We start from the raw sequence: 14,296 nt of genomic DNA, 5'->3' as shown, positions 1-14,296 counted from the left end.
CATGCTTAGGGGCTTTCGTCAGTATTACCATTACATAAACATGAGCTATTATCATCATCTGAAGACTTCTTAAAGTCATAAGAAACACCTTCGTCTCCACCTTTACATTTCTCATCGTCTACAGCAGAAAGAGAAGCAACTGAACAAAATTGTACCAGTCTGTGAGATCACTTCTTTAATAAACCTTCAACTAACTATATTTACATTATTTTGATACTCGCATCATGGCATCACACCACAATCAAAGACACACGCTGCTGTTGCTGTTGTTGTTGTTGTGGTTGTTGTTATGAGCTGACTGGGCTGGACTGATCCATTTCCTGTCTGATGCCACAGGAAGACACTGCAGCCAAGAGTTCACCCCACACACACACACACACACACACACACACACACACACACACACACACACACACACACACAATACACACTTAATAACATCTCTAGGAAACAGATGGATACACAAAGAAACTAACAGATAAACACAGACATTCATATAGTATGTTGTCTATGATATAAACTCAGGAAACAACGAAGTGTCAGGGAGAGAAGGGAAACCAGTCTCAACACCCAATAACACCACCAAAGGAATACATGTTCTAACAGCAGGTGAGAAAACTGAACATATCACATTGTGCAAATATGCAAAGGCATTGATATTTTAAAATTTAAGCTGTTTGAAAGTTGAATACATAGAAGTATATAAAGTATATAAAGTCTGAGTTTAGTGAGATGTTTTCCAATGAATTAATAACTGGAAATATTACAGTTGCCAATTGTTCAATTGTGGGAAATAGGCTTATTAAGGTTCTTATCGAGATAAGATGAGAAGATCAATATGGAGCTGAAGCCAGGAGAATGTTAGCTTAAGTTAGCATAAAGACTTGAAGCAGAGGGAGAAATCTATCTAGCTCTGTCCAAAGTTTAAAAAGTTACACCTCTAAGGCTCATTACGGCCTAGTCCACACGTACATGGGTATTTTAATAATCAGTATTTTTCCTCCTTCATTTAAAAAAAAAAAAAAATCTCCATCTACATGAAATCAAGCACTCTCAAGAGCATGCCAAACCAGGCGGCGATATGACCCTAACTGTAAAGCCATGTTGACCAATCGGAGCCTAATAAAATTGTAAACAAAGCAGGCAGTGGCGCACAATCTGACAACAAACACAGCAGATAACAGCGTGCAAAAACTCACCCTGGCAGGGGTTTTCAAAAATCTTTGGTTTCTGTGACCTGATAGTGCGTTTCCGTGTGGACGAACGGCCAAACCGCGTAGAAAAAGCTTTTGAAAATACCCGTGTTCGTGTATACAGGATCTAAATTACACACGGTGTCCCATTTGTTTATTCCATAGATAATCAAAAATGGAAATGGAACAAATTGTTGTTTTATGAGGAGTGTCGTACTTTAGCTATTTAACACTAGCTAAGCTAGGCTCCAGTGAGCAAACTGACTCCCGGCTCGCCCTCCATACTTAACACAGATGAGTGTGGTATCAATCTTCTCTTCTAATTCTTGGTAAGAAAGCGAACAAGTGTATTTATCAAAATTTATTCTAACTGATGTCAAAAGACAGTAACTCTGTGGAAAGTGCAACTGGGCTGTGAAAGCTAATTGGTTTTGATACAGCGCAGGGAAAATGCCCCAAAAAGTGTTTTTTAAAATCACAGGTAAGTGTTAGGGTTCATGGTCAAAGGTCAAAATGACTGACCTGCGGCCAATCCCAAAGCCAACTCCCCATGGTGACATCCTCCGTTTCATCTAGGAGAAGGATGGACGGATGACGTTGGAAGGGGAGGAAGACGGGCAGACAGATGGATTTGAAAAGAGAAGAGAGAAACAACAAGACTGGGGAAGAATTATAGATGAGAGGATGAGTAAGGAACACATAAATAAAGAGCACAGGGAATTAAAAGAAAGCAAGAGAAAAAAAGGAGAATACACTTATACAAGACAAGACAGAGGGAGAGAAGGGGTCAAAGAGAGGGGTTGTGGGAAAGAGCAGAATGAAAGGAAAGAAGTCAGTTAGATAAACAGACGAATATTAGGACGGAGGGACAAAAGAGAAAACAGACTTACAGTAAACACAGAGGCCTTCCTGTCACCCATAGATGGTAAAAAGAAACGATTTTTTCACTCACACACCACATTGAATAAGCAAACAAATGGTTTGAAAAAGACTCAGCAACAATACTCTCTTGGTATAATTCATCTCTTTGTTATTCATATAAACATCCGGTTTTAATATGATGGTTGATTACAAGTTCAGTTTATATGCCCTTAGGTAATCCACAGTTATTACTATATTGGACACTGCAACTAATTGCCTGCTCAGAGCTATCTTATACTGATCCAGTCAGACTGAGCTGCTACTTTGAATCAGGTGTATATTGTTAGAATCACTGGTTTACAGCTCTGAGACATCTTTACAGTCCACTGAGTTACCAGTTTATTAGATGCACCCATAGGTGTCATTTACACAGGGATGAGATGACACCACATTTTGAAATGGCTGATTTTGTCCCCATCACTTTTTGAAAGCATTTGTTAAAAATGTTCTCAAATAGCTTGCACCAAGAAATGTTAATGAACAAATGAATATGCATTGAAGAAAGGTTTATTTGCACAACAGGAAAACATGCAATGCAATTTAAATACAGAAGAAACACATGTGCATTGTCCAAGAAATTAACTTAAGCTAAAAAAACAAGCTGCTGATTACTGCATTATATTCTGTTATATTTTTATATTTATAAATTGTCACCTACCAGCTGAATTTTTTGTTTCCCTTTATATAAATAAACACATTTCCACCATAAATTGGAGCAGAAATCGTATCCAAAATGCAGGAAATCATGTATTCAATGCTCCTGTCACATATTTCAGAATTTCCTATTTCTTCAAAATAGTGTTAAAAATCTTCTCGTCTTGTTCTTGTGCATCGTCACGTTTCGTGACCCAAGTGTATCATCACGCCCCTAATCTGAGCCCATATGTCCCCACCACTTTTCAAAACAAAGTGACGCCCTTGGGTGCACCTGTATCTAGTCTAATTTAAACCAATACAGCACCTCTGCAGTAAAACTTGCTGACATTTTATGTCAGAAAGCTGAGGCTGCAGTAAGTAGGCTAGTTGTTAATTATTGTCCTTTAATGTGTATCATATTTCAGCACTAACAATTCAAATCCAGACTGCATTGTAGCCAGAACAGCGGTTGCAACGTACAGTATATCCAGCAGTTTACACGCTTTCATCCATTGTAGATGGAGCCCAGTGGCAATGGACACACTATGCACCATACAGGGATATGCCCATATATGTATTGCATGTAGAGATGCCCAGAAAGAAATTAAGTGTGTGTTGTTGCCTCCGTCTAATATCTCAATCTTCAACTCTTATGCACAAAGAAATTAAAATCTGTTAAATATATAAAAGGAATCACTTTGACGGCAATGCTACATAATCAATGTCTGAACGGGGCTTCAGAAACATAGCTAATATTGCATTTTATAGCTGTGTTAACCAAATTTAGTGCATAACCTAAAACAAGCAGTAAAACATAATCCTACAGTTTAACATGTCAGAGGGTGTGGCAACCTTATAACCCCAAGTCTTTTCTCAGAACACTGAAATTATATTTCACTTGAAGATTGAGCATAACATTTAACATGCGGCGTGCTCTCTTTACTTTATATTCTCATATACAAGTGCAAGTTACATCATTTTGTGGACCGCAACTTGTTATTTTATAAAATACAAAACCACAACAGCAATCTTGTTGTAATTGTTATGATTGATGCCAAACCGACAGTTGGTTAGCCTAACCCTAAAGCTATGTTAGCCAATCAGAAGCCTGAAAAAATGTACTTCCAGTATGCCGGCAAGAGTGCGTTGAAGAAGGGAGGGATTATGTTGGTGGACTGACTCTGGAAAACCCTGCCATTCTGATGCCTCTGTTCCTCAATATAGCAGAAGAGTTGTACATGATGGTCTAAACATATTAAAAGTCCTGTTAGTAAGGTTAGAAAGAGGACTGTTTTGGCCACGTCTACCCCTGCACAAAATGTCACCCTATGTAAACAAAGGAGATAATAGCGCACACTCATCAAAAGCCCCAAACTCAATTTTCCCTGTCTACACGTCAACACTGTAAATGGAATTTCCGCAAATCTTCACCCAGGAAGAAACAAAAAGGTTTGTTTTGTGTGTGGACAAAAGACCAAAAAGCAGAGAAAAAGCTAACTTTATTTGGAAGCTAGCAAGTGTGTGTCTCTGCGTAAGAGAGAGAGAGAACCAGCAAGGGAGAGCAAGAGCGTGTGTTTCAGCCTCATGACATAACAATGGATTAGCATGTAGAGGTATTCAGACCAGTAGGAGGTCTGCCTTTATTAGACAGATTAATTAACCTCTATAACACTCACATACAGTAAGCACACACTCTGACACACGCATACACAGATTGAGGATAAACATGTCCATATTTGTCCTTACATCTGTGCTAAATCAGGCTTGCATAAGCACAAGCAAGTTAACACACCATGCCTGTAAGCTAAGTCTTGTCCAGCTGATGTAGACAAAACAGAGTCCCAACACAAATCCTTCACTGGACTGAACAGTGTCTTGAACTGCACAGTGAAAACAACCCTCGTCATCTAGGAACCCTACCGATTAGCAGGGGAGGAAATGGCATAAATGTAAGTTAAAGAGAAATTCAGATAAACATGGCAGTGAGTGATGGGTCATAAATGAACATAGATGACAATAACTTGACTTTGTCCACAGGGTTGTTGCCCCTCAGAAGTAAATGATGTCTCTGTATACAGACACATGTATCTTCTTGTCTATCTAAAATGGTCTAATCTAATCTAGTAATACAGAGGCCCATATTGGACTTTGAGCTTTTGCGACACAAATCCACTCCACTCCCATCCTAATCCTTCTGTACCACCAGCATTAAACTGGGCTAATATGGACCTGATTACATTACTACAGCAATTAGGGACCACAGAGATTTACAAAGAATCAGTAGCAGAAGGACAAGGACAAACATACTGTGTACGTCAGCTTTCAACTGAGATATTTTGAGATCGAGTAGAACACCTTAAGCACTAAAATCTGACGTCCGTTGCTGCAGTTTCAGTGGCTCTAACTGTGAGTAGTTCAAAAAACCTTAACAATGCTTTCTCCCTTAGATAACATTATTACATTACTAACGATTTTCGCAACAGAATAAACCCATCGCCGTGTGGCTGTACACAGTGAAAGCAGAGCTAAGCCTGAGTCATGTGAGAGCTGTTAGAGCAGAACGAGCTAACACAATTTATGAATGAAATTCTGTTTTCTACTGTACAATGCATCCCCTGAAGCAGGGCTACTGCTTCACATTCATTCACATACTATCAGAGTGGGTTTCAAATGCTTAGAAAACATGCTCATACATTATGCTTCAGGCTGACGGTTGCTGTCATGGTTCCTTGGTGTTTCAGTGGACTAATCTGGACTACTGAAACATTGGCTACAATATTCAGTCTCTTATATTGACAACAAAAGGTCATGGCATAGAATACATGTGGAAAGCCTGAAAAGACCATACAAAGACCTATTTTTAGATGCTTTTTTTAGATGCTAGAGTTTCTCTGGCCCATGTTTGAGACACAAAAACAAGCCCTAAACTTGAGTCCCAGCACAGCGAGACGAGACGAAAGGCTGAGCGGAGGGAGCGCAGATGAATTGGCCACGGTAATATGAGGTTAGCGGGTCTATGATGAGCCGCAAGCCTTTAATTTCCACAGAGAGCAAGAGAGAAACACAGAAGCGAATCAAGAAAGAATTGCGAGGGAGGAGAATGATTTTTCCAGTCAGCAGAAATCATAAACTTGGGTGATTGGGATGAGCCACTGAGTACAGATGAAGATGAACCAGACATGTTGTATATACAGACATAAGAAGCATGCATGTCAACTTCAAAAGTGTGTACACAACATAACATACGAACCATATGCAATCTGAGGTGTACTTAAGACATTTAAGGTTCAAATCAGGCTGATGCCCATGTCTCTCACGTCTATCATTCACTTTGCTCTTCTGGCTTTGTCTTCAGGACCTCTAATGCTCACTAAGTAACACGTTATATTTTGCACACAAACCAAAATGTATAATGAGCGGTTCAACCGAGAATTATGTGCTGTAACTATTACCTGAGACTTTCTGTCAGTCCTGTTCTTTATGCTAAGCTAAGCTAAGTAAGGCTAAGCTAAGCACCTGCTGGCTCTAGCTACATTTTCAGCGTAGTGACATGACAGTGGTGTCAATCTTCTCATTTGGACTCTTGGCAAGAAAGCATATAAGTGTATTTTCCAATATATCAAACTACAATGTTTAACAATCCAAACATATCAGGGATTCAGACTTTGTCATTAATTTACAGATAAAGGAAAGTAGCTCTTCCTGGATTTGGTTAATTCTGTGATAAACTACTGAACGCTGTACAGGGTCCAGTCAGGCTGTTTCCTTATGCCATCATGTCACATGTCTTTCAGCATGTGAGCTAATAAAACATTAATGGGGAACAGCACATAAAAAACATCTCCCAACATTTGTTTTGTTATTGTCTAACCCATCTCCATTTCTTGAAGGAGCTCAATTTGAACCAAAGGGCCATATAAGGATATGAGAAATATATAAAGAATGTGGCCAGATAACACAGCTCTACACCAACATTTCTTCATTCCCTCCTCCCCGTTTGTCTCTTCATTCTTTTTAGCTCCCGCCGCATCCCTCCTCTCCCTTTCTTTGTCTGTTCCACTTTCTCTCGTCCAATCCCACATACCTAACCGGGAACATGGCCTTCAGAACCGCGGTATTTCCTCTTGACCCATTCAATGCCTGCATGGTCAGCAGGAGACGGTGACTAAGGAACTTACTCATTAAATTTCAGTCCTGAACTCTAAAGAATGTCAGTGTTACTTTGACTTCCCATGCTTTAAAATGCATAAAAAAAAGTACCACCTACCAAGTGTGCTGCTGCGGAATGGATTATACGGCATCTAACATGGCCAATACAATCTGTTCACTCAAAAAGCAGGATTTTCATTCTGACACATATAATATACAGCATGAGGAAGGTTATGTGTTTTAACTTGTGCAGCAGTACGGTATATGCTAATGTTACTTTTTATGCGAATGCTAGTTTTAAAAATGCTAACACTTGTGAGAGGGAGGGGGCCTCTGTGCTTTTAACCCATGCTGCCGTTTGATGTTTTGGGACACTCAGTTCATTTCTCACTGCCTGTAGAACTTGTGTATAGTCTCAGCTAGCATTATCAATGCTACTAGCTGCCATTTCTCACAAGAGTATATCTCATGTTAGCTAGCCAGAGCTGACAGGCTAAGACAGTAACAGGCGTGTGGCAAATGAATGTTGAAAATGCAAGGTGAAGTTTACCTGTAAACAGCATTTTGACTGGTTTCCAGAGATTTGCTTCACTTCTAAATGCTGAAAAAGTCCATAATCAAGCTATCAAGACATTGTGGTAATGTGTTTCCTACTGCACGTGCATCCTGGATTGTTTGTAAAGGGGAAACCCCTCTAGAAGTAAAGAATCTAACCTACTTTGTCCTGATACATGAATCTTGACATTCCTAACATTGTATTTAGCCAATGAACACAGTGAACTACAATGACCTTTTATATACAGCATGATGCAGCACATCAGTGATTTGAATCACAGTGGATCAGTGCCAACTAAAACAGTTGCCTTGGTTATCAGATGCCCCCCTGGTTTATATTTAACTGAGAGACTTTGGTGCTTGAAAAATACGACTAACTGAGATTTAGAAACAAAATGTGAGCAGAATCATTTCTGGTGAAGTAAAACGATAATCTGTGTTAATCACAGAGTTATAAAATGTGGTTTGATTCGAGTCCAAGCCTGCGTGGATCATGTAAACCTGCAATTATAAAGAGGAAAATGGGAAACAAAACAAACTCCACACTATAACAGAGCTTTTTGCACGCAACAACAGTGATACACTGTGACAAACAAAACCAGTGACTGCCTACTGTAAAGAAGTTCCCAGATAAACTACAAAAGAAATTTTAGCTTTTTAGTCCAGCATGCCTGACTATATTAACCTGGACTTGTACTGTAGTAATCCCACAGAAGCAAGGTAACGCAACATGGTGAGTGATTGGCCCCAAACAGGGTCTTATAACTAAAAGTGTCAAAGCATGACTAGTTATAGGGAAAAAACACTCAAGCGTCTGATAAATTTGTTGTGATCAATGATGTTGTTGATCTCGTCATTCCTCAGATTCGTATTAGCTGCTTAAACCACTGGACGTGCTTGATTGGTTGACAATCTTCCACACTTTACAACCGGCTGAATCTTTTGTCCATCTAAAAGTATGGTCTTGCCTAAGTCTCCCTCTAAAGTCATCTAAAAACATCTTCTCCTTATTTTCGTTATTTCTAAACGGGACAGGACGTGACTGAGCTCTGGAAGAGTGTTGAACCAAGCTGAAATTCTCGGTCAGTTTCAGATTTAAAATTCCTGTTCAAGTAAAGATTATCGTCCAAAACGCTTGAGGTTTGGTTACAATTTAGAAACAATTGTTTGGGGTTTCTCTTGTCTTCCAGCTGTCCTTCCTTTGCCTCTCCTCCATCTCCTTTCCCCTCCTGTTTAAAAGGGGGCTGTGCTCTTAGCAACAAGCCTTACATGGACTCAAGACAGAAACTGACCGAACACTCTCATCAGTCTCTCTGCACAGTCTACATTCATTTACAGCTGCATCACCCTTCCTGCTGAACAAACTCAGCCTACTGTACATAATGACTGTTGGACCAGATAAACACTGGGGGAAGATTGGGCCTGATGAGAAAGTGCTCAGCTTTAAGACTCCCATCTACACTGAAGAGTTTGCTACAACTAAATCGAGGGTCAAAATGCCTACTGTGGGAAAAAATGTCTCTATATAGCTTGAAATATTCAAACATGTTGCATCACTAATTGTGTTGTGGCCAATTAAGCCTTTGTGTAAGCCTCATACCTTCAGTCAGTGTTGTCATGCCTGTCAAGCTTTCCATTCTCGTGCAGCACATTCACAGTTTACAGTGATTCTCAAGAGAGAGGGTTCTTGATTGAGGGGTCAGATGGCCAGATGGTGACAGCTAGGTTGGGAATTTTGCCAGGACACTGGGGAACCCCCTACTTGTTACTAGTGCCACAGGATCTTTAATGACCACGGTGAGTCAGGACCTTGGTTTAACATCTCATCCGGAGGATGGCATCTCCTACAGCAGAGTGCCCCGTCACTGTGATTTATTTTAAAGTTTTTTTATTCGGACCAGAGGGAGAAATGCCCCCTACTGACCCTCCACCATCTCTTGCAGCAGCAATTTACTTTCCCCAGGAAAACACAGATCAGGGTCACTTTTTGCTGGCAACCATCAATTTTGTCAGCTTGCAGCTTGTAAATTAAGCTGCTGTGACTGGAATCATCCTGGAGGTTAAAGATAATTCAAGAGTGAAATGCATGCATAAGAATGGGACCAAGTTTTACTGGCCACGTCCACGAGAGGACATTAGCTGGTACAGCAATGACCAGACTGTGTGCCTGATGGACGAGCCATGACTTCTAAATAAGGTCTTTCCAGTTAGACAGTTTGGAATTTTCTAGAAAAACAATTTTGAGCGTTCAGTACATTTGATGGTTGAAGGGTTGGTGGGGGTGCAAGGATGAGTTGCCTTTCTTTAGTGAAAAGTATTATTGCGCACTGGTGTGATGCCTGAAACTGATTCTTCAGTACATTAATGGTGGTGGTGGGGGGGATACATGAGAAATTACATTGTGCCTCAAAATAGAACGTGTCCTTTTTGAAATAATGCTTGTTTATTGAAACTTTCTTAAAATACATTTGCTGGGTACAGTGAGGGACAATTTAGCACTTAGAATTGTAAATATTACAATAAATGTACATTCAAAACACTTGTTAATAGAGGTGAGAATGGCCTGTAACAGGGGACATTTGGCCTATGCTATGTGCGAGGAATTTGGTCAATATTATTAGAGCATTATATGATGAGCTGGACTAATATGTTTTTCTTATACTTTAACAAGCCAGCAGTATGGCTACAAACTCTGTCTCCAGCTGACTGGTTTTGAAAGTCAGCATTAGATTTATGCGTTATTGTTCATATTTTGAAACATGAAGACTTTGAAGGTGACGCCTATGTATGTTTGTCAAACATAAAGAAGTAATTTGACAGGAATTGCTGTGAATTAAAGTTGCCCAAATCCAAAAAACATTGAGATATTTATGCTACTCTCAGGTGGGATTGTGTTTACCGTGGAGAGATCATTTGAATGATGTGTTGTGGTTCTCTGCTATCTTGAGTCTTGAGTTCCCAAGTTGATATACACTTGGGAAAACATTGCCCATGGAAGTCACTTTTTGTTGGCTTTTTTTATTTGCCACCTTAAACACAATGTTGAAATAAACAGAGGAAGAAAAAAAATCTGTAATTTTTGAAAATGTAATAAGGAAATTTTTCAGTTGCCTAACAGTGTTCTTCAGACTTAAACCCCGTGAATGCCAAGTATAATGTATTCTACTTCCCAAGTTAAATGAGTTCAGTTTGACAGCACTCAGTCCTACGTTTGTCTGTATATGGAGAGTTTGTAGTAAGAAGTGATTCAAGTTAATCTTGGTTACAGAGTGAACCAATGCCAGGATAACACAATTGTGGTTCTTGGTTGAATCTGTGTGTAGCTGTCTTGCAGCTCATCCCCTCTCCTAATTCACTTTGCCTGTGTGTCACAAACACAAACAAAATCTTTGTCTAAGTCAACTCTGCTGAGTGGGCCATAAAAGCTTGTATTGTTGTCATGTCATGAGACTGAAAGGCCAAAGATAAAGTAAGTGAAAGAGGGTTACGGTGCACCCAACACCACATCACCAAAAAAACGTTATAATACTTTACTGTAGTAAAAAAAAGCTCAAAGGCACTCATTATTCTAAACCTCTGTGGTCCAATCACACTGCCAAGCCCCAAGGTCTATATTTAGCCAATTCAAAACATTAAAATATAACTTGATCCTGTGTTCCAGGGAATTCACCAAACCAAAACTAAAAGCAAGTTTAGTTCTGGGATATTCTGACTAGTCATTCACTTCTAGTGTAAAATTATTCTCTCCAATCAATCAGCTTTGAGTCATACAGCGCCAACTACAAGCCATCAATTGTCTCAGTAAACAAAAGAATTCAAAAGTTTGATTTGACAGCTGCAACAAAAGACAGAGTCAACTGTGGGGGAAAAAAACAACATGCAAATTAAAAGTAGTGCACTCAAAGAAAAAGTTGTCATTTCTGTCAGCATTTGGATTTGTGTTGAAGTCAAAGCTTTTTGCTCTTCAGTGCACAATGTGGCTAAGTGTGAAATAAGCACTCCAGTAGCAGAGTGCATGACTGTTATGTTGTTCGTTATTACAAGTAGTTCATGGCCTCTATTAATACATAATTATGTGTTACAAATGACAAATCGCTTTAAAGAACCAATTAACACCCACATCCTATGACACAGATATTTAAAGATCATGTTCAGAGGATCTGAATGGGCAGTTTGATGAAGCAAGTAGATGCGTAACATTATGTTGTCAGGTGTGATGTCAAAACAAGATTTTATGGCTGATTCTGTAACACATTGTGAATATATTCTGAGTAAGTTATAGTTGTATGGTACAACAGAACTGAGCATCACAATATCATTTAACCATAATCATTTACTGGTAATAAATGCAATTAAAAATGCAGCAACATTATTACAAAAATGAACTTACTTCCTGCTCTTGAAGCATCCATACATCCCAGCCATGTTGTAAAACTGAAGTGAAGCAAAAACTTAAGATTCTTTCCCAAAAACAAAATACTTCTTTATCCCTTTTTGCAAAATAAATGTTTTTCTCTGATTTGTCCAAAAATGAAATATAAAAACCCCAAATCCAACACCTTGTGTTGTTGTCCAGCATCAGACTCCGATGACTTCTCTCTCTTTGCAACAGAGAAGGTCGCCCTCTCTTTCAAGTCAAACCATCTTCTGAGGTTCCTCCCCCATTTACAGACCTCCCTTCTCCAAAAATTGGCAGCGGAGGTACAACAGCAAGCCAATCTCAACCACTCCAGTACTCACATCCAACAACAGCCAAAGTGGGATTAAAACAGGATCAGAATATCAGATAAAAAATTACTGAATTATAGGAAGAAAATTACTCATGATTGTGAGTGTCTTGTGTGAAAAATGCTTTTCCTAGAACAAATCCTTGGAGTGATACTATACAGTAGTGAGCCAGAGAGAAAACATTTGACTAACGTCTGACTGAGTGGCTGCTGGATTCCTCACTCTTCTTCTCCCCGCTGCCACGGCTGGTAACGCAGCAGAGGAAGGGCTGGAGGAGGGAAGAGGATAAAGAGGGAGGAGTGAGGGAAGAGGCAAGTGTGAACAAGACACTGCCCTCCATGACAATATCCTCCATCTTTCACTGTGTTTAGTTGTGTACAAAACTATTTATTTTGAAAACTGACCATTTGTGTGGTCATATTTCTCTGATGAATACTATATACAGGCACATTAAATTGTACAAAGGCAAGCTTTTAAGTTGTGTAACTTAGACGGCCATTTTGGAGGAGCACAGCTCTTGGTAGCAGTGGCGAATTATCAGTCAGCTAGAAAAGCCAACAGTGATAACTGAACGTCAGGTTGGTCTAAGTCCCTCCCCATCCGGTGCACCACCATGGGACCTTATTCAGAAAAATTATGTACGGTAATCAATGTTGAGAGACAACAAATTTTTTTTGATCCTGTTTGAATTGTGCCCTGACTCCTTATTTCTCTCCTAAATTCAGAAACGGGAGAGGGAGGTCACATTAAACTAGAAATAAAATATGTAAAAAGTATTGGTATTTGTATCGGTAAATACCAGCCTGGGTATTACTTGGTATTGGATCGTATACGAATTAAGTGATATCGCACATCACTACAAGAGATGTAGTTCATTGAACAGTTTTCGCACAAAACTAAATGTTACTTCACTGTTTTATGACAAACTGAAACATTCTTCATGGACAGATTTATCTTTTAAATTGACAAACACCATGTGTGTAATTCAGGGCACAATTCAACAGATAAATAAGTAAATAAATTGTCTCATGCCATTGACTACTGTGCATTTTTTATTTTTATCTTTATTGTTACCAAGTAGGAAGTGATATTTTTAGTGGAACATTATGTGTATTAGGTAGATAATGTCAACTTGCAGCTAGCTAGCTCCAGTGAACTGACAACCACGGACAGTCTTGATAAGTAGCTAGCATAATGTGGCCAGCAGTTTGAATGTTTATGTTAACATTAACATCACTTGATGTGATCATTTAAAAGTTGGTCTTATGTGCATTTACATGGTTATTAATATCTTATTATTGAACAGATTACCACGGTTTCCACCACCCCTCAAACTGATCAAAGTCTCTTCTGATTGAGGTGGTCAATGTGAACACAACTAATGTTGTTCTTGCCCCCAAGAGATTAAAAAAAAGTAAATAATGCAGGTTTCACATGTGAGGTAGTGGCAGTAGCAAACAAAATAAAAGCAAAAAGGTAGGCTAAGTTAGGAGACAAATCTTTCGAGATCCACAAGATGACTATTCTTTTAATATTTATAACACGACTGATATAAATTTAAGCAAGACTCATAATTTACATATTGTAGAGTATGTTGTGTTTGTTAAGTTGTGTGGTATACCTATCAGTTGAGTTCAGTTGTGTGCCATATATACACACACCTTGCATACCTTAACAGTTTTCAACCATAGGGAAATACTGGATTTCATATCCAGTATAATAGATAAAAGGCTCCATTCAGACCATCCTGGTGCAACTCGTTGTTCTACTTTCATAGAATGGATTTGCATTTTCCATTTTCCTAACCTGAACCAAATATTCAGCACTTATTGTGCTGAGACATTCATGCTGTCCATCAGCAAATATTGACACTGAATAAAAGTTGAAACAGTGCATCTCAAAATTTTCTCTCTGATATCAGATTTTGCCATGCCTTACTTACTTTAATGAAGCTATCAAAATGCGCAGCTTGTTTGAGTTACCTTAACAATGATTTGGCCAACTCCCGCATGTCACTGTCCATCAAATGCTTGAACAGAGAACCTCGTGTTAACCATTCTTTCTTTTTCAGTAGGGGGCCTAGCGGTCGCGAAACAGCCTGTCGCAGTTAATCA

At 39.1% G+C, this 14,296-nt stretch overlaps 1 protein-coding gene across 4 annotated transcripts in view; it reads right to left on the bottom strand.

The window, feature by feature from the left end:
* zgc:66433 (uncharacterized protein LOC321250 homolog) overlaps positions 1-14,296 on the bottom strand; it is a 46,500-nt gene that overhangs the window by 24,207 nt on the left and 7,997 nt on the right. The window contains exon 2 of one of the 4 annotated variants that reach the window (XM_038698561.1): positions 12,375-12,450. The exons of 1 other annotated variant lie outside the window; for it this stretch is intronic. Coding sequence is in view for 1 of the 3 variants with exons in the window: in XM_038698560.1 (XP_038554488.1) it covers positions 11,845-11,879 (35 nt within the window). In the remaining 2 variants the exon portion in view is untranslated. Of the gene's footprint in view, positions 1-204; positions 277-11,844; positions 12,354-12,374; positions 12,451-14,296 lie in introns of those variants that run through there. 2 more of the 4 variants (XM_038698560.1, XM_038698562.1) reach the window with 2 other exon arrangements.

The sequence above is a fragment of the Micropterus salmoides genome, unplaced genomic scaffold, assembly GCF_014851395.1.
Source record: "Micropterus salmoides isolate LMB-PRFRI ecotype aquatic unplaced genomic scaffold, ASM1485139v1 Ms_hic_scaffold_5, whole genome shotgun sequence".
Taxonomy (NCBI): Eukaryota; Metazoa; Chordata; class Actinopteri; order Centrarchiformes; family Centrarchidae; genus Micropterus; species Micropterus salmoides.
Note: the sequence above shows the minus strand (reverse complement) of the source record. Positions and strands in the feature narration are given on the sequence as shown.